Below are 27,716 nucleotides of genomic sequence, written 5' to 3' on the forward strand. Positions count from 1 at the left end.
GATGAGTCTGTCTGTCACTGATGCACTTCACCAGTCAAGCTTCGTACCTGGTAGCCTGAGCTGTTCATAAAGACTCACACTATTCTCATTCAAAATATTAAACTCACATGTAGCACAAAGAGAATCATCTATCATACGACAATACAAGCGAAGCCAAATCGTGCTGATCCCAAAACAGACTTCATTTAATGCGAAATACTTTGATCTATAACCTGTAACACACACACGAAGATATTAGCTGAACCCTGTTCTCACATCCTCCGCGTTCTCCAGATCATCCAGAGCCTCCTCGTCTTCAACATCATCGAAATCTCCGTCGTCGAAACTGAGCGACGATTTCAAACACAGGAAATTCAGATTCAGACACACTGCAGGATTATAAAGATCTCACACTGAATAAACATTACTGCATCGACAGCAAACATCAGAAACGCGCGGGGGAACTCCACTTGTCTCGCGTTGTCAGACATTATTGCTGTCTCTGTGTATCTCTTGTCGTGAAAACGATTTAATTGTTAAGCAGCTCGTAGATAACTGCAGTTTATTGTTGTGTCTTGTCTTGTCAGCATGGAATGAACTTCCGGCGGTGCTGCAGTTTTCACAGTCCGTACAGAAAACGCCAAATCGACAACACTGACCTCCCCCAAAACATATGCACGTGCTAGTAAAATAAATAAATAAATTACTTTTAAACCAGATGAGTATTTTTACAGAATATTACGAAATTTACATACACATTATTCATTAACTAATGAATCGTACATGAGAGTGGTTCGCTGACGTTTGTATGACTAAATTGTAAGATATAACACTTTAAAGACAATGTTTGCATTTGTTTTGTAGAACTTATCATTAAATATACTTTTGCTGTGTTTTCTTTGCATTTACAGTTTAACTAGCCTCAGTGTGAGTTACAAAAGCCGACTGGCATCAACTAAATTGTTTATTGAATGTTTGTTTTCGTGTTGCAACAGTACACACATAACCTAAAACTGATCAGTCGTTTATGGCCTTTAAGTACTGTGAGTGCATATTATCTTAGTTAATTGTTTAATAGCAATCTAATCTAAATTGATGATTTATAAAATGCATGTCGATATAGGTGTGTTCGGCTTGAAACCCCGCTGCGCAGATCGATCGGTGTTTGACATCAAAGTACCGCGAGAGCGATTCGAAAGCACATGAGCGGCTGCCGTTCATATAGCTCTCGCGGTACTTTGATGTCAAACACCGATCGGTCTGCGCAGCGCCGCTTCAAGTCGAACACACCTGATAAGTTTAAATGGGAGGAGTTTAAACGCACTGACAGACTGTGAAAGACAAACATCTCAGTACGCAAATAACCGCGTTTATTTGAAAACTTTAATGAGAAAATTGAATCAAAGTATGAAAAGCGGATTTGCAGCTTCCCTCCAATGCAGTTCAACTGAAAGAGCGTTGAAGAACAGAGTGACTAAAGAATCAGGCTAAATAGAGAATGAATATTAAGAAGGTATATGTCGAACGTCACCTGACCAAACCCGGAAAACAGGTCTCATCGCTTCTGCTTGTCGGAGAACGTGCTAACAGCCGTAATAAATAATACCGATATCTATGGACCTTTAAGATAATCAGTTAAACTGGCAGTTTTTATTGTTGACGTTTTATTTATATTTTTTTATATCTAAATGTTAGTTAAAAGAATAATAATAAAAAAAACATTTAGATATTGCTCGTCACAAACTCCGCCCACACAGGTTTCTTCCTGCTTTCATGAGGGAAACCATCATTTCATGCAGTGGTATCACTTTTTACTTTAAAGACACTCTTTGTGGTCCATAGTTTAATAAGTAAATATGATATACGACACAATATTATGATTTTAGTTCTATTAAGAGTGTAATTGTAACTGTATGAGTCGCAGAAATGGTTGGTTTCACTTTCATATGAAACAATAACAATCTAAAATTGTGTGTCTAAGATTGTATATATTTTAAGTGCAAAATTTGCAGTTGTAATCAATCAGTTGTTATGAAGTGTAATGCTTTCATAACTGTTGCATTTTGCATAGCTTACATTTTCATTTAAAATTGTGCACATTGCTAAACAAATCTCTCAAACAGCTGTTGTTTTGTCATAAAATATTATATTTAGTGTGTGTTAATAAGGTAAAATCAGTGTAATGTCTGACAGGATGATGAAGAGACAGACATCAGGACTCAGAGAAGATGATGATCAACTGATGAGTAAAGAAAAAAACAGAATATAAACATGTCCAGCAGAGAAAAGCGAGCAGTATCTCTCTGTTCATCAAATGCAACCATGCATCAATAGCTGAATCAACATCAGAGTCAGTCATCTCTTTTAAAGAGCTTTAAAATAAAATGCATTTAAAAATGTGGACATATACAGGTTTACAGAATATATTCATTTGCTGTGTGCGACATTTCTGATATGCATCTGTGTAATGAATAAATGTAGATCATATGAAGAACATCTGAACTTCAGTTAGAACAGCTGAAATTTACATTTGTCCTATTGTACGATGGACATGATTTGTGTCATTTTTAATTAAGATGTTTTACTCAAATAAGAGTATCTAACTAAAAATGTACTTGAGTACAATGAAATGTGGAAACGTTTTACTTCCAAGAATTTAAAAGAAAAGGGTATTTTCAGATATTTAAACATTTGTTGGTTTCGATCTCTAGCTCGCAGGAGAAAATGGAGCAAAGAGAGACCACCTAACTGTAAGTGTTTATATAAACATTAAGTAACCCTGATGAACAACAGTTATTATAGTAAGTTTTTGTCCCTCCAAAACACAAATGTCAAATTCAAATCTTGAAAGCAGCTCCTTCTGATCTATTGATTCTATTGGTGATGCTGATGCATTATAACATCTCAGTCATGTGTTGTTTCAGTGAGTGATCTGAGGATTGTTCTTCTGGGGAAGAGTGTGTCAGAAAACAGTCTCGTAGGAAACTTCATCTTAGGACGAGCAGCGTTTGACAGTGAAGCTCCTCCAGATGTTGAGAGAGAGTCGGAGGAAGACTGAAGGACAGACACCTGATGATCATCAACAGTCCTCAGCTGCTCCAGACGAACATCTCAGATCATCAGATCACACAGACAGTGAGAGAGAGTGTGTGTTTCTGTCTGATCCAGGACCTCATGTGTTCATAATCATACTGCAGTATAAAGACTTCACCGAGGAGGACCTGAGAAGAGTGGAATATATGCTGGAAAGATTCAGTGAAGAGGCTATTAAACGCTCTGTAGTGATCACGACTGATGAAGAGACGAAGCTAATGAATCTCATTCAACGCATTAAACTGCTGAATGTGGAGGAGGACATCTGCAGCTTGATCGTGAAAACGAGGAATGCTGCTCTATAATATTGCAGCGATTAGAGCAGATCCTCAGAGAGAACAGTGAAGAGTTTCTCACATGTGAGCTGTATCATGATGCACAAGAAACATTGGTGGATGAAGATCAGAGCAGATCATCTTCACTCAGAACAGACGAGGAAGATTCTGATGGTGAGAAAACTCAATATAGGAATAAGCTAACTAGTATTGAAAATGTTTCTACATTTGAAAAAAAAAACATTAACTATATTCTGGCACCTTAATTCATAAAGTGATCCCACGATGGGAACCAGAATGCTTTATGGTTCTATAAAGCTTCTAAATGACACTGTTTTCACTGTTTAAATATGTTCTAGTAACACTTTACTGTGTTTAAGGAGCTGCAAGTGGCACCAGACAACAGAAACTGAACTTGGTGTTGTGTGGAAGTGATGAAACCTTGAAGAATTCCATATCAAATCTAATAAAACAGAAGAGAGACGTAGAGCTTCATGCTCATCTGATGAATCTGGTGGAGCTTCCAGCTCTGACTCGGCTCTCAGAGGAGGAAGTGATGCATCAGACTCTCAGCTGTGTGTCTCTCTGTGATCCTGGAGTTCATGTTTTCCTCCTCATTGTTCCTGATGCTCCACTCAATAATGAAGACAAATCAGAAATGGAGGAGATCCAGAGGATTTTCAGCTCAAGAATCAACAAACACATCATGATCCTCATAATGCAGGATTCAGAGCATCAGACAGAACTCAATGAGGAAACACAGTCTGTCATCGAGAGTTTCGGAGGGCGACATCATTTCTTTGGTCCCAAAACACAAGTGTCCACATTGATGGAGATCATTGAGCAGATGCTGGAAGAAAACAGAGGAGTCTTTTTCTCTACAGAGACACTTCTGGAGGCACAGATGAAAAAACTGATGAAATATGAAGAGATGAAGAAGAAAATTCATTCACTAGAGACAAATTTACTGTCACAAGGTAATGAGCAGAAAATCAATTTGAGGCTTATATCATTATGATAGAAAAAATCCAGAAGTATTTTAATGTTTTCATTTGAATTCACGGGAGTTTTATTATATAGTAGTGCTTTATATGTTTGTATTTTTAAAAGCAGAACTGTAACACTCAACATTCTAAAGTTCAAAAAAAAAAAATAAAATTAAAAACTCAAACATTCAGACTGTACAAAAACAAGGTTGAAGGTTGATTTTATAATCTTACAGACACAGAAAAATCAACATACACATTTTTCAGTTAGAATAAATTAATATGATCATTTATAAAAGTAAATGTATCTGAATGAACTCACTCCTCATCTCACTACAGGTATGGGGTGAGCTCAAACCATTTTAGTTATGTGAAAGGAAAAAGGCACTACACTTTAGAGTTTGACTTGGTATAAATATAACAAACGTCATATTTAACTCAAAATAATAAAACTGGTGAAATGTAGCTCATCTTACACTGATCCCCCTCTTTATCTTGACATTTAAATACATGAAGATGTTTTCTTAAATATCAGTATTCTGTTTTTCATCTTCAGTTTCAAGAGAAAACACAGATAACGAACTGAGGATTGTGCTGCTGGGGAAAACTGGAGTTGGGAAAAGTGCAACTGGAAACACAATCTTAGGAAGAGAAGCATTTACAGCTGAAACATCTCAAGAGTCTGTTACTAAAGAGAGTCAGAGAGAATCATCTGAAATCAGCGGTCGACGTGTTACTGTGATCGACACTCCAGGACTGTTTGATACTGAACTGAGTAATGAGGAGATCCAGAGAGAAATCAGACACTGCATCTCTTTGATCCTGCCTGGACCACATGTGTTCATCATTGTGCTTAATTTAGGACAACAATTCACTCAAGAAGCAGCAACTTCAGTGACTTTAATTCAAGAGACATTTGGTGAGAAATCTTTAATGTACACCATGGTGCTCTTCACCAGAGGAGACGATCTGAAAGACGAAACCATTGAGGAGTTTCTGGGAAAACCTGGATCTCCTCTGATGAAGCTGATTGAAGCGTGTGGAAACAGATATCATGTGTTCAATAATAATCAGACTGAAGACCGAACACAGGTGTCTGATCTGCTGGAGAAGATAGACAACATGCTGAAAACAAACGGAGGGAGTTTCTACTCATGTAAGATGTTCAGAGAGATGGAGAGAGCAAAACAAGAACAACAGATGAAGATACTGATGGACAGAGTCAGAGAAAGAGAAGAAGAGATGAAGAAAGAACGAGAGACATTTAAACATGAAACTGAGCAACTGAAGCAAAAAAAAAAGAAACTTCAGATCAAATACAACACAGAAACAGAACGACTGATGAACAGAATAGAAAATGAGAGGAAAAAAAGAGAAGAAGAGTTGAATGAGAGAGAAGAACGATATAAAACACTAATGAAAGAAAAAGAAGAGAGTGAGGAAAAGATGTGTGAGGAGATGAAGAGAGAACGAGAGGAATGGGAGAAACAAAAACTAGAGGAAAAGATGAGAAGAGAAGAAGAGGATGAGAGAAGAAGAGAGGAAGAGCAATATAAAACAATGAAACGAATGCAGTGGGGGAAATGGAAACAATATGAAGTACAGAAAAGAGAACAAGAAAAAATAGAACAAGAAAAACTGAAATTTGAACTTTACAAGGAACAACAAAGTCAACTTAGAAATTTTGGAATGAGTAAGTTGAAATGATGGACTTATAATTCTGTCAATATAAATATTATATATAATTTAATATATTTCATAGTTACGCTAAGTTTTCAGTGCTGTAAAGTGTTCTGGTTAAATTCTGTATTTACAAACACTTACTACATGCTGCTCTTAAACCCAGAAGTCACTTTTATTGTTGACGGTCTGCTCTGTCTCATAGTCAGTCAGCATTTGTCTGATGTTCTAGCCATTGATCACAGATTTTCATTCATTCATCTTTCTACTCACAGTACTTGCAAACATTTATCCTGGACATTTTCTGACATGAATAGAAAGTGATATTGTTTCGTTCATCTAGTGTGAGTTAGCATAGAATGATTTTTTTTTTTTTTTCCCCATACAGTGCGAATAAGACAAAGAGTTCCTGTCAACATCCAGGATACTCCAGTCTCCCGTCTCCCATTTCAAAGGATTGTTTCTGGGTAAAACTGGTGTTGGGAAGAGTGCAGCTGGAAACACAATACTGGGAAGGAAAGAGTTCAGATCTGAGATAAGTTGGACTGCAGTAACCCGTAAATGTTCAGCTGCTCGCACTGTTTCAGACAGATCTGTGACTGTAGTTGATACTCCTGGATTCTTTGACACACAGATGAAACATGAAGAGTCCATGACAGAGATAGAGAGAAGTGTTTATTTATCCAGTCCTGGACCTCATGCTTTTCTCATTGTGTTTCCTGTGAATCTGTGGTTCACTGAACATGAGCAGCAGATTCTTCAGCAGATTCCTCAGCAGATTGAGATGTTGTTTGGTCAGGAGGTGTTAAAATACTCCATCATTCTCTTCACTCATGGAGATCTGTTAGAAGGAAATTCCATACACACTCTCATAGAGAAGATCAGTCCATTAAGACATCTAGTTCAAGAGTGTGGCGGCAGATTTCACGTCTTCAACAACAGAGATCAGAGTAACAGAAAGCAGGTGACAGATCTGCTGGAGAAGATTGACACAATGGTAGAGCAGAATGGAGGAGGATACTACAGTAATCAGATGTATGAAGATGCTCAGAGATTCAGACGAGGGGAGAAACAAAGACAGTATTGTGTCTGTAGTTGATACTCATGAATTTTACACAAAAATATTAAAACCTGAAAGTGTTTATCTATCCAGTCCTGGACCGCATGCGTTTCTCATTGTCTTCAGAGTAAATGACAGGGTCATGGAGATCAGTTAGAAGAGACCATACAGAACCAGTATGAGGTGAACAGTAATGAGATGTCTGAAGAGGCTCGGAGATTCAGATGAGAGGAAAGAAATAAACAAAGAGTAAAACTATGATAGATGAAAACACACAGACTGAATAAGTGATTTCTAAAAGAAAATAATCCACTAGTGATGTTTTGCGTTTGCTTTTAAAGGTGCTGTATGTAGGATTGACACCGAGTGGTTGAACTAGGTATTGCAGTCCAAATTCAAAATACTGGAGAGGGTTTTTTCACCAGGCCCCTCCTCCTCAGACTTGATGCACACACAGGTTGCCAGATTAATGACACTAACAGGAACGAGTGCACTTGACGATGAATGAAATGAAATACGCTGTGTTTTCTGCCAACTGGCAACCCGTGGTGACGAAATACAACTGGGTAAACTGGCAGTGGGCTGGTTTCACAAACCAAAACAACGACAGACATTCCGGCCCGGAAGCCACGTTTTCAAAGGAGAATAACTGACTGTAGCATTGTTTTTCAGATAAACTATGTTAACTTAGCATGTTTCTTAAATATCTCCAAACATATTATGGTATGTTTATGCTTTAATAGAGTCAAAAACTTACATACAGCACCTTTAAGTTTTTTTTCTTATTCTGGTAAGAATCACCTAAATTAAAAGACAGTTCAGAAATAAACTGAAATAGCAAACCAGAAGATGGCTGATTCAAACTCACACCTAAAGAATTTTCTATTATACCTGTTTCTTCAGTTAAATATATTTTCCTGTACCTCAAACAGCAGAGGACTCCAGCAACACTGAGGTCATGGGTTCAATTCCCAGTGAATGCAAGAACTGATCAAATGTTCAGCTTAAATACAATACAAGTCCATTTGGAGGAAAACACTATACCAATGTGATAACTCAGACAAACAAGAAACGAGTTAGAATTTAAAATCAACATGAGTAACTTAGATTGTACATTAATTGTATATGTACTTTGTAAATAGATTATGGTGACCTTGTATATATGCATGCATCTTTAACATTTTTAAGGAAACTGGACTCTGTCTATCATGCAGCATTGCGCTTTGTTTGTGGTGCAGATTTACTCATCATTGTATACTTTATGACTCAGTGGCATGGACTTTCTTACATTATAGGAGAAAATTGCATATGCATGTTTATTGCTACGGCTCTTTTAGGTAAGTTGCCTTTATATATCTGAAATCTCCTATATCTTTATACAAATAGATATTGTACTAGATCTCAATCGTACATTTGGTTAAAAGTTCCTAAAGTATGCTCTGAATTTGGTGAATGTGCTTTCTCTTTTTATGACCCTTGGACTTGGAATGACCTGCAAACTGTAGACACTGCCGTCCCTGAGTTTTTGCAAACTGTTTTAAAGGAACGTTGTGAGTGTTTTTCCTGATTTTATTTAGCTTAATTACTGAGTGTTTTTATGTAACTTTATGTGCTGCCGTCTTGACCAAGTCTCCCTGGAAGACGAGACTGTGAAGTCTCAATGGGATTTTTCTGGCTAAATAAAGGATGGATAAATAAATGTAATTTTATGTTTTAGTGTTGTTTTTTTTTTTTAATAAATTCAGTCTAATTTTGAATCAGTTTGGTATTTCACGTAGAGCTATTCATTTATTGGGTAAGCATCAAATAAGAAGGTTCATAATACAGCAAGTCTTTACTTTGGGATTTTATCATTTATATTATGATTGGCTAACTGTACACATACATAATTTTAGATTCTCTGCTGAGATATAAATTTTACTGGTACCTGTGTTTTTCTGTATTTACAGGTTTCATAAAGTAGCTGATATGTGTCTGTGAGATGATTAATGAAATATGCGTCACATTAGTGGTGTTATCTTTAGCAGTTTTCTTTTATCATGCAATGGGAAACAGGCTGAATTCCCATCTAATATATATATATATATTTTGTATAATAAAGCAGTAACTGTCATTTTTTTTACTGTTTGGTGTAAGTAGCGATAAAAGGACAAAAAAAGAACATTTCTCTTCTTGTGATTGCCATAGTATCGATGCCAACCACTAGAATATGGAAATAAGATACATTTACTTGAGATGAACATTGAATTCATAATTCCATACACATTTATTTTATTTCTTGCATCACAAGATATATAATTCCATTAGAGAAAACGCTACAAAACATAAAAACTAGATTAATTAAACACATTATAAACTGTTATGAAAAGGTAAAGAATTGTAGGCTATATGAGAAACGGGTTTGTATTGTTTTCTGTCACTGGGTACATTGTGTGTAAAAGTCACTGGCAGGTTAACTCGTCTAACAGATGCTATCGAAAAAAAAAAAAAAAAATTAAATTCTTTAAAAAAGAAATTCAGTTTCAAAATTGTTTCAAATCTTTTAAATCTCATAAGCACAAAGACGTTAAACTCTTACTTGTTTTATAAATGACTGAGAGAAGCTCTTTCACTCGCTGATACCAGCACAGATTAATGAAGGGTACAGGTAAAAATTGTTTCGAGCCTAGGTGTTTCTGTATTTGTCCACTAGGAGTTGTTCCGTGGTTTGGTCTCCACCAGAGCGTGCATCAGGAACAGATGTGGTGTGTAACCTGTGATTGCGTTGGGGATAAAACCTTAGGAGTTGGACTGCGGTGCCGGTCATCTTTTACTCTTCAGCCCTGGATTGTTTTCTTTCCTTTATAGTTTACTTACAATTTTGTATTATTATCTAATTAATTTCTGATTAAATGTTTATGTTAATTTTACCACTATACGTGGCCTTCCTTTTTGTAGTGTTGCCTCACCTAGAACCTGGTGGTGGTAAATGAATATATGTAAAATGAATTAGCATAGGATACCAATAAGATTTGCATCGTTTATATCACTCCACATAAGTCATAGTATGTGGAGCAGCTAAAGCAAGCTAGACAAAGTAATAATCTTCATATATATATATATATATATATATATATGTATATATATATATATTAATTGTTGTAAACTTCCCATGATCCAGCATTTTTAAAATATATAATTAACCATATCTTGCACTTTGGGAGTCCACCCGCGTGCATTGCTAATACTCTATTCACACACATTACAATTGCTTTACTCACTGTTACTTGCTTTAATGGCGGATGTTTGTCTACCTTTGAGTGCAGGTGGCCGACCGTTCGAGCTGCACTTCGTGTGGAGAAGCAGGGTCGGGTCCTGGAGCAGAAGGCAGGCCTAGCTGAGAGAGGCGGAGAGCCGCACTGGAAACCTCCCCGGCTGACTCACAAGTCCAGGGCATGTATGCAGTGTGCTACTAACAGTCCCACCACCTCCACCCCGTGTGTTTCTCTGCACAGGCCCGGTGCACCCTGAAGAGATGTTATATCAGGAGCTTCCAAAGTTATATACACCGGACCCGCTTGTGATTCTGCTGGTGATCAGACCTACAAGATTCACTCTAGAAGAGAAAAGAACTGTTGAGATGATTGAAGAGTATTTGACGGACTGGCTTGTAAAAAACACCTGGATCATTTTCACTGGAGGAGATGAGCTGGAGAGAGAAGGTCTCACCATAGAGGACTTAATACAAGAATCAGAGGATCTGAAAAAAGTTGTCCAGAAATTTGACAACAGATACTTTGTCTTTAATAATGTCACACAACATCCTGAACATCATGAAGTGAAAAAACTGATTAAAGCCATTAGAAATGTTCAACCTCTGAGATGTAAGTAGTGTTAACGTCAATATTATGCCAATGCCTTAAAGCTTTCATGTAATTGTGTTTTTCTATTATTATATTGAGTTACTTAAAATAATTGCTCAGTATAATTACTTTATCCCTTTAGGCACACAATGTTGTTAGTGAAATTATTTTATTAATAATATGAGAGCAATAACTATTAAATTTTAATATTTATTATTATTCATATTTATTTTATCATGATTAATTTATTTCTTCTTTTTCCATGTTGAATAGCGCCAGAGATTGACACTTTTCTACAGAGAAAGTCACCAGCGGAGCATGAAACCAGCACCAATAAGAGGAGGTTACTTCTTCTGGGCAAGTCCGGCTCTGGAAAGAGTGCAACAGGGAACACCATACTGAGAGAAAATCTGTTTAAATCTGAGCTCAGTTTAAGCTCAGTAACAAAACAGTGCAAAATACATACATCAGGTGTTTTAGGGAGAGAAGTGTCCATTGTTGATACTCCTGGATTTTCAGATCTAGCTTTAAAACCTGAAGATTTAGCCAAAGAAATGGCAAATAGTGTCGCCCTCTGCAGTCCAGGGCCTCATGCGTTTCTTTATGTTGTGTCACTCACAGGACAAATCATACAGGAAGATGAAAATCACATTAAAAATATTGAAATAATTTACGGAGAAGAAGTAGCAAAGTACACAATCCCTGTATTCACCCACAGCGATCAGTTAGAGGGAAAGAGTGTGGAAGATCTCATCAGAGAGAATAAAACTCTTAGCAGTTTTGTTCAGCAGTGTGGAGGAAGATACCACATCATGAACAATAAAGACATGAGAAACAGAAAACAGGTGACAGACCTACTGCAGAAGATTGACACAATGATAGAGCAGAACGGAGGAGGACACTTCAGTAATCAGATGTATGAAGATGCTCACAGATTCAGACGAGAGGAAGAAAGGAGACAGAGAGAGAAAGAAGAGAGACATAGAGATAATCTACATACTGAACCTGTGCAGGGAGCAAAGGAAAGCTGGATTCAGAGAGCATGGAAGATTGTGAAAGAATTTGTGTATATGATATATAACAGGCACTTTATTGCTGCAGCTCAAAAGATTTGTTCATTTTCCTGTAGAATTAATGGACTTGAAAGCAGGGTGAGACTGACATGCATGACATGAGATGGGTCTGATGAAAGGTGTGACTTGAATAATGATCTCAAAGACAAAGGCCAAATTAATACTGAAGAAGCTAAGCAACTAATAATGTCAGTGAGTTACTTTCTGTCTGTGGCAATATTTCAAAATTGATGTACAAAATGTTCAAAGATTTTCTTACACTTTTAAAAAACTAGAAGCAAATCTGCCAATGATAATGGGAGAAACTGGCATTTAAAGTTGACCCTTCATCCATAATCTAAAGATCAAAAAATACAATGCTGATGTAGATATTTAATTATATATTTACTAAACATATTAGAGTGATTTGTTGCTTTATCTTGTTTTAGGACTGAAAAAACAAATCGAGAAAAAAAAAAAAAAATCTTTGTTTCTTAGTCTCAATATTTTCCTTTAAAGCATTAAGCAGTATCATCTGTGCATCCTCCTAGAAAATCAAAGACATTTATGGTTGATTAATTTTAGCTTGATGTTTAAATTGTGATGCATCATGGTATTCAGTCTAGCCATGCATTGTAAAAACTTTATATATTCAAATAACTACATCTTTCAAGTTGAAAGTAATTCATGTTCTAAGTAAATGCAACTTAACTTAGCCAGTACAAATAAGATAGCAAAAAGTTAAGTGAACTTTTTATTTTTATTTTTTATTATTATTGTTATTTTCATTTGTTTATTTTTTTGAGTTAAGGTAAAGTTCATGTTCAGTAAGGATTTTTTTTTTTTTTTTTTTTTAACTGTGAATCTATCTGATGTAGTTTGGTTTCATTTGGTTCAAATGTGTATTTTAGTTTTTTCAATAAAAAGTCTGACCATTCCACACTTATATAAGCCACTTGTGCTTTTATGAGATCTGAAGGATATTCAGATTCTAGAATCTAAACATTAGTTTGTCTGTTTTCTTTCTTTCTTTCTTTCTTTCTTTCTTTCTTTCTTTCTTTCTTTCTTTCTTTCTTTCTTTCTTTCTTTATGTAACCACTGGAGGCCAGCCTTGTAATGTTATTGTCATTGTATTTCCAATATTTCTTACAATAATAATAGTAGTTGTTTTTAGTGTTTGTGTGTGTGTGTGTGTGTGTGTGTGTGTGTGTGTGTGTGTGTGTGTGTGTGTGTGTGTGTGTGTGTGTGTTTGTCTGTTTAGTGTAATATACAGTACAGGTCAAAAGTTTGGAAACATTACTATTTTTAATGTTTTTGAAAGAAGTTTCTTCTGCTCATCAAGCCTGCATTTATTTGATCAAAAATACAGAAAAAAAAAAAATGTAATATTGTGATATATTATTACAATTTAAAATAATTGTTTTTAAATTTATTATACTTTAAATTATAATTTATTTCTGTGTTCAACAGAAACATCTTGTGTGCCTGAAAAGGGACTTTCATTCGTCACAAAAGCTTTTCGTCCCAGTATTGTGTTTCCTGACGCACTCTTTCCAGCTCTTGCGGTCCCCAGCAAAATCAGGTTTAAATGTGCATTTGGTTCCATTACTGATGTGTGACCTAAAATTAAGTAGTAAATACTGTGAGACAGCACATATGATTTGAAAAGATGTATAATATTCCCTCTAATCTCTTCTCTTTTTGTTTTTCATTGGATGCCTTAAAAATTTTCATCTTTACCTTTATAGCTTTATTAGCATTTTACATTTTGGCAGCACCTTGAAATAAATGTTCATTTTTGTCAAAGTTAAAGAAGCATAACTTATCAACAGGCAAATAAACCTTTTCTACATCAGTTTCATCAACAGCTTGTGAAATCTTTTAGAAATGTGACGCATGCACAAATCATGATGCATTAACATGAAAGAGAACATTTGTTTCTACAAACACTGTTTGTACAAAACAAGGCACAACGATCTATTTCTGAGTTTTGCTGAAGCTAGTTGAAAAAACATTTAGTTGCAGAATGTAGCGAGTTAGTGGAAATTTTTACACACATTTTTTTTATTCATTTATTTTATTTTTATTTATTTTTTTACATTTGAGGCTAGCTTCATTGCAAATGAAGTCATTCTGATTTATTTACAGGAATTAAAAACAAACTGAATATTCAGCAATGAAGTCAAACCTGAGAGCTGATATCTCTCTGTGTAAGTCAATCTGTCCATCTTCTGAAGTCCAAATAAGAAATGACAGCTTTCTGCTGGTCTTTATATAGACGCGTACACACACTGTGGTTGGTGAAATCACATGATCAGAATGATCAGAAAGAGAATGTGTGTGTTTTCTTTTGTAAACATGAACATGGACTAATATAATTGAATAGAAACATTGGTTTGAGTGTAAACCTTGACAGATTCACAAGATTATATGAGCCTAAAATTGTTCTTAAATTCTTCTGATATAGATAAGGAAGCGGATGAACAACGTTTGGTAGCATATCTCAAGATCATTGCCATATAAGCACTTTTCACACAACCGCTCCACTACAGACATTCATCTCTTTATGAAAACACATCTTTATACTCTCTAGAGATGAGTTTTAAATACAGCCAAGTGTGTCTTTATAAAACCCAGTTTAAATAGAGTAAACACTTTCTATATAGATTAAATATGATAAACCCAGAGCTGGAATGCATTTTTTTTCTTTAAAAAGTAAGAATTTATATGTTGTTTGAATTTCTAAGTATTAATGGTAGTATGCATAGTATGCAACCATAATATTATTATTCCTAACAAAATTTATGCTTCGCAAACTTTTTTTTTATAATGTTTATTTTCACTTTAAATAAAATGCTAGTTTTCTACCATCCAGTGACAACTGTGATCTGTAGTGGCATGCAAAACTAGATTTAGTGTCTATATATTCTAATTCAAAATCTGCTGTATTTTTTTTCCTTGAGAAATATTTTGTTGTGAAGCAACACTGATTAAATCTGCAGTGACAACATCTTGTTTAAATGGTGATTAAATCTAGCCGAGGAGAATAAAGGCCACGATAAAAACAAGCGCTGACAGGCTTGAACAGGATGTGTAAAAATGCACTGAAACACCCGACTGTCTCGAGCAGATCGAAAACTACATTCAAACTGAAATAAAGAAGCACTGTACTGAAAATCCAATTCATGTATGTGATTTTTAGTTTAAGAAGCTGTTAAACGTGAAGTAAGTAGGTCTGCCATTTAAACATTTATTTAGCACAATTCAATAATAATAATAATAATAATAATAATAATAATAATAATAATAATAACAATAACAATAATATTGTAATTTACTGGGCTAATAATGGAACATTTTCCAGATCAGAAGTTGTTCAACCCCTAGTGTGAACGGGGCTTCAGGCTTTCCCGTCTGATTCAAAGCTTCGGGAGCGTCGAAAACAGTAGCATCTGGTGATTAATAAAAATAAATCAGCCAAAAGCCTCTGGAAGAAGCTCCATTGGATAAAAGTTATAAAGTTTAAATGGTATGTGCACAAATACAAGCCTAGACTCACATAGCCAGACCATCAGTTCAGACTGATGGCAGCAGGTCTGGACTTCATCACAGTTTACTAAGCAACCACAGTTTTGTTCAACATCGGGAGTGAAAATGTAAAGTCAGCGTTACTGGGATAACAGACCAGCGTGCAGTACATTCAAGAACATCATTCAAATTTATTGCAAAAATGCTGCTGTAAACTTTGTGCCAAAAACATGTGCCAGGCTGTTGTTCATAGCTTTGTCTTATGCTTTTAACATCATAAAGCCACATTTGTTAATAGAGAAAATAATATCTCAGTTTAATATTGATGTAAATGTTGCAAGATGTTGCCATTGATTTTAGATTTTTTAACAGAGCAGTGTGTTAAAGTCAGTAATGTATTTTCTAAAGAGTTGTTTTGTTCCACAGGCTCTCCTCAAGGTTGTTGTTTGTCATCCTTGTTATATTTACATTTATGCATTTAGTAGACACTTTTATCCAAAGCAACATACAGTGCATTCAGGATATATAATGTTTTTTTTTGTGTGTGTGTTTTTTTACCAGTATGTGTGTTCCCTGGGAATTGAACCCATGATCTTTTGTGCTGCTAACGCAATGCTCTACCACTGAGCCACAGGATACAGGAATTATATATAATCTACACAAATGATTGTCGTAGTTCGTATGAGGATAGGTAACAAATATGCAGATGACTCCATGATAATGAGTCTTCTACAGGAACAGGATCAAGGGCACGGTTCTGTAGTAGAAGACTTTGTGAGGTGCTGTAGTAAATTCAACCTTCAAATAAATGTGAAAAAAAATTGAGGTTTTAAATGTGGTGTGGATTTAAATGTGGAGGAATGCAGGTTTATGTTTGTTGATTTTTTTAAACAGAGATGGAGGTTGACTGACAATCATAAATATCTTGTGATTATAATCGATGACAAAATAAGCTTTAAGGGAAGGAAGGTGTGAACATTCAATATATGCACCAAAATGTTGACTTTATTTTATAAGTCTTTTTTGAATCAGTGTTATCATTCTGTATTGAAATCTGTATCACACTGTTAAATAGGAATAGGTTAAATGATCTTGTCAAAGTGCCAGGGAAAGTTATGAGGAATGAGTCAAAGTCAACCACTGAAATTTATCATAGACCAGTTTTAACGAAAGCACATTCAATTTTAATAACTTTGGACCATCCTTTGCTTGAGGAATGGCTGCTCTCAGAGCATCTGAAAAACAAAATGTTTTAAAGGTTCTTTTGTTTCAGTGGCTATTAGTTTGATGAATTCTTAATTCGACTGGGGTTTTAAGTATTATTTTTATATGTCTGTAGATTATGTATTGTCTGTATGTGTTGTGACTTACTGCTGCAAAACTAGTTTCTCTAGGGGGACAATAAAGTTAAACAACAAAAGGAGTTTTAATAACATTATTTGTCTCTGTTGTAAATGTGCACAATGTTTTCCAATGCAAATGTTTAAATATTCTTAAATTAGGAGACATTTACCTGAGAAGCAATATGCAGTATGAATTCATACATATTTATTTCATTTGTTGCAGGCAGTGCAAAAAGTTGGTTAAAAGCATCACAAGATCCATAATTCAGTCAGAGAAAACCACACAAAACGTTCAAACTAGATTAATTAATCAAAGTAACTAATGCAGGTTAAATTGTCTAACAGATGCTGTGGAAGAAATTAACAAATGAAAAATGAGATGAGAGATGTGAAATTAAAAACAACAAAAAGTAATTTCAACAAAAAGCAAAAAGGAATACAATTTCAAAATCGCTTCAAATGTTTTAAATCTTATAAGCATAAAGACATTAACTCTTTTTTCTATGTTTTATTAATGACTGAAAAAATGTTAATAAATGTTTTCACTCTGCTACCAGCACAAATGAATGAATATATATTTCTGTTATGACAACTCTCAGAGGGATTGGCATGGTAATGTACACGACAATGTAAATTTTTTTTGTTTGGAGGAATAGATCTGGTACACTGCTGCTGCGGCAGAGCAAGTACCAAGACTTGGTACTGCCAATACATCTACAAGATGTTGCTGTGAGCATGTAGGAAATACTGCTGCTGCAGATTTAACATATATGAATAACCTCCATAAAGCATACATGAATCACCCCATAGCAGATTTATACAGGTGGAGCTGGGGAAGGTGGAGGGTTTCTGAAGCAAGCTGCAACTGCTACGGCAAGCACTAGCCAAGTATTTGAATGTTGAGCACTGAGCCCATTGGTTGCTGATACAAAAGAGAACCAATCAGATGTGCCACGTGATAATGATGTCATTATGTCAAATTGAGTTAGACCTACCAGACTGCGCCATCTAGTTTTTCATGATAGAACTTTAGGAATATATATACATATATATATACACTGTGTGCACAATTATTAGGCAAGTGATTATTTTGACCATATCATCGTTTTATCCATAATTTCCAAGTCCAAGCTATATAAACTTGAAAGCTTATTGGATTTAATGCATATCAGGTGATGAGTATTTGTGTAATGAAGGAGGGTGTGGCCTAAGGAGATCAACACCCTATATCAAGGTGTGCATAATTATTAGGCAGATTCTTCTTCTCAAGAAAAATGGGCCAAAAAAAAAGAGATTTAACTGACTCTGAAAAAGTCATAAATTGTAAAAGTCTTTCACAGGGATGCAGCACTCTTGAAATATCTAAGATATTGGGGCGTGATCATAGAACCATCAAACGTTTTGTAGCAAATAGTCAACAGGGTCGCAAGAAATGTGTCGAGAAGAAAAGACGCAAATTAACCGCCAAAGATTTGAGAAGAATCAAACATGAAGCTACCAGGAACCCATTATCCTTCAGTGCTGCCATATTCCACAACTGCAAATCCCTTCCTGGAGTGTCAAGAAGCAGGAGGTGTTCAGTTCTCAGAGACATGGCTAAGGTAAGAAAAGGCTGAAACCCGACCACCTCTGAACAAGACACAAAAGTTGAAAACGTCAAGAATGGGCCAAGAAATATCTGAAGACAGATTTTTCAAAGGTTTTGTGGACTGATGAGATGAGAGTGACTCTTGGACGGAACAGATGGATGGGCACATGGTTGGATCAGTAACAGACACAGAACTCCACTTCGACTCAGACGCCAGCAAGGTGGAGGTGGGGTACTGGTATGGGCAGGTATTATTAAAGATGAGCTAGTTGGACCTTTTCGGGTTGAAAATGGACTGAAAATCAACTCTCAGACCTACTGCCAATTTTTAGAAGACATTTTCTTCAAGCAGTGGTACAGGAAACGGTCTGCTTCTTTCAAGAAGAGTTTGATTTTTATGCAAGACAACGCTCCATCACATGCATCAAAGTACTACTCCACCGCGTGGCTGGCCAGTAAAGGCCTTAAAGATGAAAAAAACGAATGACATGGCCCCCTTCTTCACCTGACTTAAACCCTATTGAGAACTTTTGGGCCCTTCTTAAGTAGGAAATTTACAGGGAAGGTAAACAGTACACCTCTCTGAACAGTGTCTGGGAGGCTGTGGTTGCGGCTGCACAAAAAGTTGATTCTGACCAGATCAAGAAATTGACTGATTCCGTGAATGGAAGGCTTGTGACTGTTATCGAAAAGAAGGGTGGCTATATTGGTCACTGAGGTTTTTCTTTTGAAATTTCAGACATGTTTATTTGTAAATTTTGAGTTTGTTTATTATTCTCACTTTAACAGGTGAAAATAAACAAGTGAGATGGGAAAATCTTTGTTTTTTCATTTACTTGCATAATAATTCTTCACACTAATAGTTGCCTAATAATGGTGTACATGTAGATATTCTCTTAAGAACGCAAAACTTCACTTTTACTACTTAAATGTTCAGGTTTGAGGGTTTGTTAACATTTTGGATTGACCAAGAGCACTGTAGTTGTACAATAACAAAATCAATCCTCAAAAATACAACTTGCCTAATAATTGTGCCTAATAATATATATATATATATATATATATATATATATAAGAATAGGATGCCAATAAGATATTAATCATTTATACAGTGGGTACGGAAAGTATTCAGACCCCCTTAAATTTTTCACTCTTTGTTATATTGCAGCCATTTGCTAAAATCATTTAAGTTCATTTTTTCCTCATTAATGTACACACAGCACCCCATATTGACAAAAAAAAAAAACACAGAATTGTTGACATTTTTGCAGATTTATTAAAAAAGAAAAACTGAAATATCACACGGTCCTAAGTACTCAGACCCTTTGCTCAGTATTTAGTAGAAGCACCCTTTTGATCTAGTACAGCCATGAGTCTTTTTGGGAAAGATGAAACATGTTTTTCACACCTGGATTTGGGGATCCTCTGCCATTCCTCCTTGCAGATCCTCTCCAGTTCTGTCAGTTTGGAAGGTAAACGTTGGTGGACAGCCATTTTCAGGTCTCTCCAGAGATGCTCAATTGGGTTTAAGTCAGGGCTCTGGATGGGCCATTCAAGAACAGTCACAGAGTTGTTGTGAAGCCACTGACTTTCTACAACTTTCTCCCATCTCCCCGACAGCATCTCTGGAGCTCAGCCACAGTGATCTTTGGGTTCTTCTTTACCTCTCTCACCAAGGCTCTTCCCCCGATAGCTCAGTTTGGCCGGACGGCCAGCTCTAGGAAGGGTTCTGGTCGGTCCCAAACGTATTCCATTTAAGGATTATGGAGGCCTCTGTGCTCTTAGGAACCTTAAGTGCAGCAGAATTTTTTTTTTGTAACCTTGGCCAGATCTGTCGATTGCCACAAGTCTGTCTCTGAGCTCTTCAGGCAGTTCCTTTGACCTCATGATTCTGATTTGCTCTGACATGCACTGTGAGCTGTAAGGTCTTATATAGACAGGTGTGTGGCTTTCCTAATCAAGTCCAATCAGTATAATCAAACACAGCTGGACTCAAATGAAGGTGTAGAACCATCTCAAGGATCTTCCAGAAGAAATGGACAGCACCTGAGTTAAATATATATGAGTGTCACAGCAAAGGGTCTGAATACTTAGGACCATGTGATATTTCAGTTTTTCTTTTTTTAATAAATCTGCAAAAATGTCAACAATTCTGTGTTTTTCTGTCAATATGGGGTGCTGCGTGTACATAAATGAGGAAGAAAAAACTTAAATGATATTAGCAAATGGCTGCAATATAACAAAGAGTGTTAGGAGTGGAGATTGTATTTATTTATTTATTTATTTTGAGGATTAAAAGGTAATTAAGCGAATTAATAGTTCTAATCGTTTTAATTGTAGTTGAGCAGCTAATCAATGTAAACTATTTGCAAATAATAGTTCATTTTAAAATATGCACACATTTGTGTGTCCAATTTGTCAAAAATTATGATGATTTTGATGTATTTGCAAATAATATTTTAAAATATGCTCAGATGCATGTCAAATGGGCTACTTTTAATTAAAAAGAAAAATGAAATCTCATTGATAAAAGTTTAATATTTTGCATTACTGGTCATTAAGGCCAAAGTATACTTTTTACATGTAAACTAGCATATGCCTACAGTGCATGACAAATTTGGTCATCAGAATAGTACGCGCATACTGTATGTGCACCAACCAATTTTTGTAATGACGTGTACTTTATAGCGCAGGTTGCATGTGTGCATTAAATTTGTTTTGCACTATTCAGTTGTTTCACAAGGAAGCACCAATGGCCCGGGCCGTTGTTTCACAGTAGAAAATTAAACTAAAGAGATGGAACAATAACAGCAACAACATAGCGAAAGACTGCAATAACAAAGGCTGCATTGCTGAGCGTTTGTGTGAGGGTTTTATGAGATTGCTGCAATTTTAATTTAAAAGAGTAAAAATAAATTTTTATTGGTCATAACATCTGTAGAAATATAGAACAGACTCTGAACTAAGAGAAAGATTGTTAAATTAAGTTAACTTTGAAACAGGGGTGGACTTAGTGATTTGGGGGCCTTTAGCAAATTTCAGGTATGGGGCCCCAACGCAATAACTATTTGCTCTTTTATGCCTAACCCTTATTTATCTCTCTCTCTCTTTCTCTCTCCCTCCCTCCCTCTTTCTCTCTCTCTCATAGTTTATAGTTTGTTTACCTCTTAACAACTTCTAAAGCCATATACAAGCCATGTGTTCTTACCAGGGTTTGTCAAAAAAAAAAAAAAAAAAAAATTCAAAACTATAGTCTTCTTTTAAGCGAAAATCTCCAGTCATGGCATTCGTGCATTTGTATGAGTGTGCAGCAGTTCATGCCGGTGCACACAGGAAAAGTGCACAAGCGAGTCATTTTGAAACATCAAGAAAAATATAATCATGTCATGAAACAATACTTTCTTCTCTGAGGTTAATATATCTGTTCTGAGACAGACAGGATTATACAGCCTAGAAAGTGCGCAAAGAGCGGCTATTAGGAAGTGATTATTGATTATATATGTTTTATGTGTGAAATGGTAAGTCATGATTATACAGCCTATATGTGTGCAAAGAGAACTCCAATCAATCTGTTATTTACATCGCCGTATCTACACGCGCTGTTATAATGAAAGGATTCACGAGCTTGCAGAACTCAGCACTTTGTGTTCTCCAGAACATAAATACTGGAGCGTTTGCCAAATATGTCGGGGTCCTAAGTGGCCACTTACTTCACTTATTGGTTAATTCTGCCCCTGCTTCAAAGGCTACGTGTTCGACTGTACGCATATGCTAATGTACACATAGAAAAATTAAGTATACTTTGGGCTTTACTGTCAGTCGTTAAACATTTCTATTATAAAACAGTCAAATGTAAAATGTTTACCTACTCACACCTTACCACACACTCTTCCACCATTAAAACTAAGTGTCATGTGAGAATTCATGCTCATCTTTTGTGTAAAGGCCCTTCTTTTGACTTAATTTAATTTGACTAGCCATCTCACTTATTTTGACATTGATGAGCACTGTTAGAGCACTGCAGAAGACGAGCCTAAAAATGTAACTTTTAAAACTTTTGTCATCCTATAAAGCTAGCACTGCGTAATGTGCAGCATCACAAATATCAAATACTGGGGGGACAGTCTGGCTATTTCATTTTATTGGTGGGTTACATCCCTAAAGATTCCTTCATTAAAGAAGATGCTTTTACTTATTCCTCTGGGCCCTTTTCCCGATTGAAGAGTGGAGGGTTTTTGTCAGAATGTGATTTTAGGATTCCTACACCAGTGGCCATGATAACTTGTTCCACATTACTCTTTAAAAACTCTGTACATTGTACCAACAGCTCCACCAACAGCTCCACCAACAACTCCACCAACAACTCCACCAACAGCTACACCAGCAGGCCCAGAAATAACTCCAAGTGCTGCACCAAGAACACAACCAACAACTGCACCAATACCAGTATGTTTCGTACCAGATATAAAAGCTGAAAAACTGAACCTACGCTCATACTGCCTATAAAATTCTTCAAATTCAGGGTTACTTTGTTCTCTGCTCTCCTGTTGTTTTCTCCATTCTTCTGCTCTCTGTCTCTCTGCTGTAAGTCTTTCCACTTCAGCTTCATACTCTGTTCTCATTTTCTGCATTTGGATTCTGACTCTTTCAATCTCTAGTTGTTGTTTTCTCCATTCTTCCTCTCTCTGTCTCTCTGCTTTAAGTCGATGAGCTTCATACTCTGCTCTGATATTCTGGATTCTGTCTTTTACATTCTCCTCTTGTTGTTTTTTCCACTCTTCCTCTCTCTGTCTTCTCTTTTCTTCCTCTCGTCTGAATCTCTGAGCATCTTGAAACATCTGATTACTGTAGTATCCATCATTCTGCTCTATCATTGTGTCAATCTTCTGCAGCAGATCATTCACCTGCTCTCTGTTATTCTCATCTTCATTGTTGAAGACGTGAAATCTGTCTCCACACTCTTGAACTAGATGTCTCATTCGACTGTTCCCCTTAATGAGATTCTCTATGGACTTTCCTTTCAGCAGATCTCCATAAGTGAAGAGAATGATGGAGTATTTTAACACCTCCTGACCAAACATCATCTCAATCTGCTGAGGAATCTGCTGCTCATGTTTAGTGAATCTGTCAGTTACTCTGAACACAATGAGAAAAGCGTGCGGTCCAGGACTGGACAAATAAACACTTCTTGCTATCTCTTTCTTTACCTGCTCATCTGTGTTCACCTCATCTCGTGTGTCAAAGAATCCAGGAGTATCAACTACAGTCACAGATCTACCTGAAACAGTGGCATGATTCACTGAACATTGACAGGTTACTGAATTTAAGTCAATCTCAGATTTAAACACTTTCTGTCCCAGTATTGTGTTTCCAGATACACTCTTGCCACAACCAGTTTTACCCAGAAGAACAATCCTTCTAGATGAACGTCTGGTGACATCAAGATCACGAGTGAATGTTGTGACCGTTGTGATTCGTCTGAGCATCCCTCCTTCTGATGCTGTATTAAACACAAAAGAGATGTAAGCAGTCATTTAGATGTGTATGAGTTCACTACTGGATGTAAGTTGGCTGTATACAAAAACTTGCACTGAGATATATCAGAGAATCAGCTGAATCTTAGCTAAAAATTATATTAGCATTTTTGCCGTTTTGATAAAAAGTCTAATTGTATTGATTTGGTTTACCTGGTTTGAATAGTGAATTTGCTTACCAAATCTAAAATGTCAACTGTATTGAAAACATGAATATTAGAAGTAAATTTACTTTGAATGCTCTGAAAGGTAGTAAAACATCATTGAAGTAGTGCATGTTACTCCACTGCATGGTTCAATTGTCATTTTCTGAAGTGATGGGAATGCTTTTGTGTGCCCAAAACAAACAAAAAAGATCTTGTGACTATATTCAACATTTTTTTTTCACTTCAGCTTCAATCTCCAATGCGCATTAACAAGAGCTTCAGAAAACTACAGTTAAACCACTGGAGTAACATGGACTACATCCATGATGTTTTTACTACCTCTGGGTATTTGAAGTAAATGTTGCTTAGGCTGTCAATGGAGGGACAGAAACTTCTCAGATTTTATTTAAAATATCTTCAGCTGTCTTGCACACAGCCCCATTCATACAGCTTTCAGAGTACCAGGGATGTGATATCACGAATGACTCGGATAGGGAGGTGAGGTAAAGTAACAGACTGCATAGTCTGAGGTAATGAATTATTAATTTCTGTTTCTCATAATTTGGCCTTGGTTGCAATGTATTTTTTTTTTTTCTTATTTGAAATGTGACCATCAACATTGCATAAGTAGATGTAATGGGGAATTTTGCTATTAACAAGTAAAATTATGTTATAATACACTAAATTAATATTTGGTTTTTAATAACACCCACCATTTAACAGAAATGATGTTTGGATGATTTTTGCAAGCAGCAGTCTGGCCTGGTCACTTGATTCTCTCTTCATGTTGTTGAACACATGGTATCTCTGATCATACTTCTCAAGTGTCTTCAATGCTTCATTTTTCACAACAAATTCTTTTATTGTGGTGTTTCCTTTATCCAGTTCGTCTCCTCTGGTGAAGAGAATCCAGGTTTTATTTAAATGGTTTGGTCCCAAAAATCTCTCAATCTTCTCCACAGTTCTTCTCTCTTCTGCAGTGAATCTGTCGGCTTTGATGACCAGCAGAAACACACAGGGACCAGCTTCACAACTCTGGAAAATACTCTTATGTTGGAATGGCATCTGAGTCTCATATACTCCTGGTGTGTCATGAACAGTGACTGGAATCCCAAAGACGTTCCCAGATACAACAGTAACATCTTGTGTGACTGAAAAGGGACTTTCATTCGTCACAAAAGCTTTTCGTCCCAGTATTGTGTTTCCTGGCCTTTACTCTTTCCAGCTCTTGCGGTCCCCAGCAAAATCAGGTTTAAATGTGCATTTGGTTCCATTACTGATGTGTGACCTAAAATTAAGAAGTAAATACTGTGAGACAGCATAGAGGGTTGGAAAAGATGTGTAATATTCCCTCTAATCTCTTCTCTTTTTGTTTTTCATTGGATGCCTTTAAAATTTTCATCTTTACCTTTACAGTCCTATTACAAAGGTACATTTTGGCAGCACCTTGAAATAAATGTTAATTTTTGTCAAAGTTAAAGAAGCATCACTTATTAACAGGCAAATAAACCTTTTCTACATCAGTTTCATTAACAGCTTGAGAAATCTTTTAGAAATGTGACGCATGCACAAATCATGATGCATTAACATGAAAGAGAACATTTGTTTCTACAAACACTGTTTGTACAAAACAAGGCACAACGATCTATTTCTGAGTTTTGCTGAAGCTAGTTGAAAAAACATTTAGTTGCAGAATGTAGCAAATTGGTGGAAATTAGCATGCATTTGTTACATTTGAGACTAATTTCATCTTATATACCAATACAAATGAAGTCATTCTGATTTATTTACAGGAATTAAAAACAAACTGAATATTCAGCAATGAAGTCAAACCTGAGAGCTGATATCTCTCTGTGTAAGTCAATCTGTCCATCTTCTGAAGTCCAAATAAGAAATGACAGCTTTCTGCTGGTCTTTATATGAGCCGTACACACACTGTGGTTGGTGAAATCACATGATCAGAATGATCAGAAAGAGAATGTGTGTGTTTTTTTTTTGTAAACATGAACATGGACTAATATAATTGAATAGAAACATTGGTTTGAGTGTAAACCTTGACAGATTCACAAGATTATATGAGCCTAAAATTGTTCTTAAATTCTTCTGATATAGATAAGGAAGCGGATGAACACTGTGGTAATTAGCATATTAAATCTCTAGATCATTGCCATATAAGGACTTTTCACACAACCGCTCCGCCACAGACATTCATCTCTTCATGAAAACACATCTTTATACTCTCTAGAGATGAGTTTTAAATACAGCCCAGTGTGTCTTTATAAAACCCAGTTTAAATACAATAAACACTTTCTATATAGATTAGATATGATAAACCCAGAGCTGGAATGCTTTTTTTTTTCTCTAAAAAGTAAGACTTTATATGGTTGTTGAATTTTTAACAGTATTAATGGTAATACTTTACAGTACAATCTCATTTGTTATGTTAGCTAATGCAATGGTTCAGACCTGATTCTTGCCAGCTTTAGAAGGGTGGGCTTTTTTTTGCTCATTTTAGAAATTCATAGTTGCATATTTGTAAACTATGCAACCATATTATTATTATTCCTAAAAACTAAATTTATGCTTAGCAAACCTTTTAAAACGCTTATTTTGACTTGCTAGATTTAGATTTTTACCATCCAGTGACAACTGTGATATACATCTGTAGTTGCATGCCAAATGAGATTTAGTGTCTGTATATTCTAATTCAAAATCTGCTGTATTTTTTTCCTTGAGAAACATTTGCTGTCAAGCAGCTGTCTCTGATTAAATCTGCAGTGACAACATCCTGTTTAAATGATGATTAAATCTTGCTGAGGAGAATAAAGGCCACGATAAAAACAAAAGAGGACAAGTAAAAATGCACTCAAACACCCAACTGTCTCGAGCAGATTGAAAACCACCTTCAAACTGAAATAAAGAAGCACTGTACTGAAAATCCAAGTCATGTATGTTATTTTTAGTTTTAGAAGCTGTTAAACGTGAAGTAAGTAGGTCTGCCATTTAAACATTAATTTACTGTAGCACAATTAAATAATATTAATAATAATACTGTCAGAGACAATATTATTAATATTAGAATAATATTTGGTTAGAGAGTTTTACTCCTAACCCTAAGGTTGTGGGTTCAGGTCTCGGGCTGGCAATACCATGACTAAGGGTGCAATTGAGCAAGGCAATCTGAACCCCAACTGCTCCCAGGGCCCCGCAGCATAAATGATGCCCACTGCTCCGGGTGTGTGTTCACGGTGTGTGTGTGTGTGTGTGTGTGTGTTCACTGCTGTGTGTGTGCACTTTGGATGGGTTAAATGCAGAGCACCAATTCTGAGTATGGGTCACCATACTTGGCTGTATGTCACGTCACTTTCACTTTCATTTTCATTTACTGGGCTATTAATCATGCAGAAATATAATCGTAGAAACACCCCCCAAAAAGTTTGGATAGTTTAGTGTCTGATGATGAACTGTTATGTTACAGCTGTTTTCCCAGTTAGCCATAAAAATACTCACACAACTTTATCACAAAACTGAATAATTTCAAGTAAAGAAGTACATGAAATTATGAATTTTTATTTCAAATAAATATAAATTGGCTTGAGTAGCAGAGACG

General features: G+C 35.9%; 3 protein-coding genes and 1 long non-coding RNA gene across 4 annotated transcripts; 2 read left to right on the top strand and 2 right to left on the bottom strand.

Annotated features, from left to right (window-relative positions):
- The first annotated feature begins 3,323 nt into the window (after positions 1-3,323).
- LOC109084575 (GTPase IMAP family member 4-like) lies at positions 3,324-6,582 on the top strand. Its single transcript, XM_042716100.1, has 4 exons — positions 3,324-3,521; positions 3,728-4,324; positions 4,890-6,026; positions 6,402-6,582. Exons 2-4 carry the CDS (start codon positions 3,853-3,855, stop codon positions 6,482-6,484), a joined length of 1,692 nt encoding a protein of 563 aa, XP_042572034.1. The 5' UTR covers positions 3,324-3,521; positions 3,728-3,852; the 3' UTR covers positions 6,485-6,582.
- A 3,997-nt stretch (positions 6,583-10,579) lies between these two features.
- On the top strand, positions 10,580-12,705 carry LOC109055887 (immune-associated nucleotide-binding protein 8-like). The gene is made up of 2 exons (XM_042716211.1): positions 10,580-10,936; positions 11,189-12,705. Exons 1-2 carry the CDS (start codon positions 10,588-10,590, stop codon positions 12,088-12,090), a joined length of 1,251 nt encoding a protein of 416 aa, XP_042572145.1. The 5' UTR covers positions 10,580-10,587; the 3' UTR covers positions 12,091-12,705.
- A 645-nt stretch (positions 12,706-13,350) lies between these two features.
- On the bottom strand, positions 13,351-14,661 carry LOC122135858. The gene is made up of 2 exons (XR_006153705.1): positions 14,156-14,661; positions 13,351-13,587 (listed from the first exon to the last, which is right to left on the bottom strand). It is a non-coding gene; the product is annotated as an uncharacterized LOC122135858 (long non-coding RNA).
- Positions 14,662-22,029: 7,368 nt separating this feature from the next.
- On the bottom strand, positions 22,030-25,333 carry LOC109072875 (immune-associated nucleotide-binding protein 8-like). The gene is made up of 2 exons (XM_042716128.1): positions 24,820-25,333; positions 22,030-23,926 (listed from the first exon to the last, which is right to left on the bottom strand). The coding sequence occupies exons 1-2, from the start codon at positions 25,169-25,171 to the stop codon at positions 22,719-22,721; spliced, it is 1,560 nt and encodes a 519-aa protein (XP_042572062.1). The 5' UTR covers positions 25,172-25,333; the 3' UTR covers positions 22,030-22,718.
- Positions 25,334-27,716: the final 2,383 nt, after the last annotated feature.

Source organism: Cyprinus carpio, chromosome A3 (genome assembly GCF_018340385.1).
Source record: "Cyprinus carpio isolate SPL01 chromosome A3, ASM1834038v1, whole genome shotgun sequence".
NCBI lineage: Eukaryota > Metazoa > Chordata > Actinopteri > Cypriniformes > Cyprinidae > Cyprinus > Cyprinus carpio.